General features: G+C 39.8%; 1 protein-coding gene across 1 annotated transcript; it reads left to right on the top strand.

Moving 5' to 3' along the window:
* On the top strand, positions 1–3,673 carry gphb5 (glycoprotein hormone subunit beta 5). The gene is made up of 3 exons (XM_084915421.1): positions 1–218; positions 1,298–1,496; positions 3,482–3,673. Exons 1-3 carry the CDS (start codon positions 1–3, stop codon positions 3,671–3,673), a joined length of 609 nt encoding a protein of 202 aa, XP_084771547.1.
* Positions 3,674–3,929: the final 256 nt, after the last annotated feature.

Genomic DNA, 3,929 nt, shown 5'->3' with positions numbered 1-3,929 from the left:
ATGGTTCAGGTCAAAGGAACCATCAGTGACAAGTACTGTGGTTCATGTTATTCATTCAGTCCAGCCAAAAAATCATTTCACATCCGAGTATTAAAAAGTGAGAGTAGCTGCTCATTAAACAGCAAAAAACTAAAACAGATGCTTCAACGTCTGCTTGAAACCAGACTGCAACTGCGATTTACAGCTGAGATGACCCTTCAAAGGAGACAGCCACAGTGGTGAGTGCATGCAGGATTATTTTCTGAGGTTTAACTTCGAGGATTGTAGCTCTTAACTGTGTTCAGTCAAAATAGAAGGACTTTTTTTAGTCTTGAATGATAACCAGGAATGTCAGAGATTTACAGATTTGCAGTTTAACAGTTTATTGATGACAAGTCCAGAAAATAATAAATGATTCTACAAATAACTTAATTTGTCTAACTCTGTAGTTTTTAACATGTTGTGTGCTTTTGGCAGACAATGTATCAAATGAGAGGAATTACAAAATTATCAAAACTGAAAAATTATATTTTTAAGGATTAAAACTCCAATAATTTCTTGACCAGCACTGGACCATACTTCTATTATAGAGTAATGCAGGGGATTTAATAAAAAACAGAGACCTGACCGTTGCCTGACACTGTCCTTAGCTGTGTATTCAGGTGATGAATGACACACTCTACAATACAGCTGTTATGGGCTTCATTCCTAAAACATTTGCATAAAAAAACCCAATACTACAAAGTGATAACTAAAGAGGTATCATCTCAGCTAAAGCACACTGAGAATAAACTCATTTAAAGTCAAGTGCTAAAGAAAATGACTTGACTGGAAAGTTCAGGGTTTTATTACATTTTTGAGGTGGAATGTCAGCAGAGACACGATGTAGCGCCTTTTTCCTGCTTTTATTTGCTCTTTGAGTCTCCTGAACGTGTCCTGGTTGAGGTACAGAGGAATGGAATGGTTATTCTGAATATTATCAAGATAGGAAATACATTTAAGGCCATGTAAAAGCAACACTGGATAAGGTGGTCAACAAACTGTACTTAAGATTACAGATTTACAGTAAACACCTATGATTCCATTTTAATTGATTTTATTACAAGCTTACAAATAACTGACACCAAAAAAAAAGTGCAGTGGGACAGCTTCACATCGATATGCAGAGGCCAGTATGCTCTCACTGTAAAGAAATGTGTTCATGCATTTAGGGAGTCAGCCTCCTCGCTTGCATCAAGTATGCCCTCACAAATCCTATTTAAAGCCTTCTTTAAATCACTCCTCCTTCTTTACGTCCACAAATCCTTCTCTTCCTCAGGAAGCCTGCTGTGGTTCTGTGTTGCTTTTTGCTCGGGATCTCTCTACAGTCCGACAACATCAGCTGTGTGTCAACCATCAACCTGCAGCGTTTCATTGGCTGCGCAGTCCGGGAGTTCACCTTCCTGGCCAGGAAGCCCGGCTGTGGGAGTCTGCACATCACCACTGATGCCTGCTGGGGGCGCTGTGAGACCTGGGAGGTGAGGACAAGGGCCACTGTACCAGGCACAGACACACAGGGAGGATAAGGGGGACTGAAAGAATATGATTATAGTACGAGGTGATATAACTCACAACTTTACTCAAAATTAAATTATCAGCATAGATAAAAAAAGATGAACAACATGGTTTAGACAGTTAAACACAGAGAGAGGCAGAGACAGATGAAGTGAATACTGTAGATACAGAGATGGGTGATCCCGCCCTGGAGAAAATTTGTTTTCGCTTTCTCCCAAGGTCAGCTGCAAGTGCAAGCAGGGATTGAGCTGCTACAGTTAGATGTCCAAGGGAAAAAATACATGCAGTGTTTGCAATACCCTACCAAGATCTAATTATTGTCACATAGTAATGAGTGGCTGTCTGAAGTGAAACTCTTGCATAAGAATGAATAAAGACAGAAGACTTTTGGAGTGCTAAAATTGAGTTAACATTCTGCAGGAATGGGAAGCAGCGTGGAATCCAGAGATTGAAGTGACAGCAGAGGTTTCCTCCACAATGCCTCAAGAGCATAAGAGACACAATTGGATTTCACAAGTCACCATATACTATTATGAAAAAAAGACACTGTGAAATCTCAAGTTTCATCTGGAACATTGCATTCAGTGACGGGAGGCATTAGAAAGCTCATGATTCTCTCTGCTTTATTACTGCAGCGTAGCGGAGCTTTGTGTTGTTCTACTCTTTGGATCGCCTCAGGGAAGCGCCTCATCTTTTTCTCTGTTCTCCCCCACAGGGAGGTCAGGGCACAGCAGAGGGAGCTGATGTATAGCTTTAGGGAGAGTCTGAGGACAGACACCAGGAGGTCGGGGGTTAAATCTGTGACGTGCAGGCCACGGAACCGTAAACAGCTGCAAAAGATTTGCATTAATTTGTGCATTCTTTGGAAAATAGAATCAAGATAAACTTTTGTCATTTTATAAAGTATTTGAGGAACACTGAAGGTGTTTAATGTAATGTGATGATGTGTCACAAATGTCCCATCAAACACAGCTTGGAATAAAGAAGCTAACTGGAGCAGCTGTCTTTGGCAAGCTGAAAGAATTATCATTAATATGAAATGATAAAGTAGGCCATAACTGTAAAGAAAGCCCAGCCTCCTTATTCATGGATTTTGTCAACGTCTTAAAATACAACAACAACACAGGTATGGAGCAAAAAGAACTAGACTGCATTTGTATGAGGCGCACAAAGACTTTAAGTTACACTTACTGCAAAAACAAAGTACAAAGCCACACATAACCTTCACCAGAATGAGACACATCAGTAAATCACAGCAGCACTCAGTGATAGTTTGGCTTCCCTTTAAAAACAGGTGCACTGATTAGGTCTGTATGTTAATTGAAGGATTGGGCCACTGGTCCAATCAGTCATGGTGGAATGCAGGACCAAGAACCAGCAATGAGGATGAAAGGCAGGATGTGGAACATATGCAGCCACTAATCAGGAACATGGGCTTGCATGCACTAATTAGCATACAAAACACTCAGATATGTTAGTCACAAGGAAGGAAGAGGGAGCGTAACAACCACGACAGTTGGAAACACATTATTTGTTATCCAGTTGAGAATGAGAACAGAAAAGCCTACATAAATACATGGGTGCTGCCATATACCAGTATTTGTGTGTGTGTATATATATATAGTATGCATACGATAATGATAATAGACTTTTATACATACCTTTCAAGACACACAAGGACACTTTACAAGCGGTTAAATACCATAATCACAGTGTGCACAGTGTGCGTCTGCCTGTATATAGATTCTGTCAGTGTGTCATGTTCACGTCTCGGTCCTCGTCTGAGTGTTTGTTAATTCCTGTTTTATTTTGAAAGTTCTCAGCAATAAACCTGCTTTTTTTTTGCGTTTGGCTCCAACCCTGCCTGCCATACAGTGAACCCTGACAGTATTACAACAAAGTGATAAATAAATTTAAAACAAAATAAATTTATTTTTGTTTTTTTCAGAAGCCAATCCTGGAGCCTCCCTTCATTGAGTCCTATCAGCGGGTTTGTACTTACAATGAGACTCGGCTGGAGACTGTGAAACTACCAAACTGTCAGCCCAATGTAGATCCAACATACACCTACCCTGTGGCCTTAAGATGTGACTGTGGAGTCTGTCTGACCAGCACTACTGAATGCATAACTTCTGTGTGAAGTCTGAACAGGCAGAAATATTTTATGTACACTTTTGGTAATAATTACACGCAATACTGCTTTAACTGGAATGTGTCACTTTCCAGGAAATGTTATTTGCTTTTCTCCTGACTCAGTTTATTCTTACACCAAATATAGACTTGAACAGAATCTGTTAAGTATTACAGATAGTAGCAGATAGATTCACTGCATACATTTTGCTGACTTGTAATCTCTATTTTTTATTATATAAAATAGAATGCTCTTAGTTTGGCTA

Source organism: Perissodus microlepis, chromosome 19 (assembly GCF_051167445.1).
Source record: "Perissodus microlepis isolate ML-2025 ecotype Zambia chromosome 19, ASM5116744v1, whole genome shotgun sequence".
Taxonomy (NCBI): domain Eukaryota; kingdom Metazoa; phylum Chordata; class Actinopteri; order Cichliformes; family Cichlidae; genus Perissodus; species Perissodus microlepis.
The sequence above is the reverse complement of the archived record's forward strand: the minus strand, read 5'-3'. Positions and strand labels throughout refer to the sequence as shown.

What these genes read in the sequence shown, in the direction of transcription:
- gphb5 (XM_084915421.1), top strand. Translation starts at nt 1, where the DNA reads ATGGTTCAGGTCAAAGGAACCATCAGTGACAAGTACTGTGGTTCATGT. An exon ending in CAAAGGAGACAGCCACAGTG is followed by an intron (nt 219 to 1,297) that starts GTGAGTGCATGC and finishes TCTCTTCCTCAG; the next exon opens with GAAGCCTGCTGTGGTTCTGT. An exon ending in GGCGCTGTGAGACCTGGGAG is followed by an intron (nt 1,497 to 3,481) that starts GTGAGGACAAGG and finishes TGTTTTTTTCAG; the next exon opens with AAGCCAATCCTGGAGCCTCC.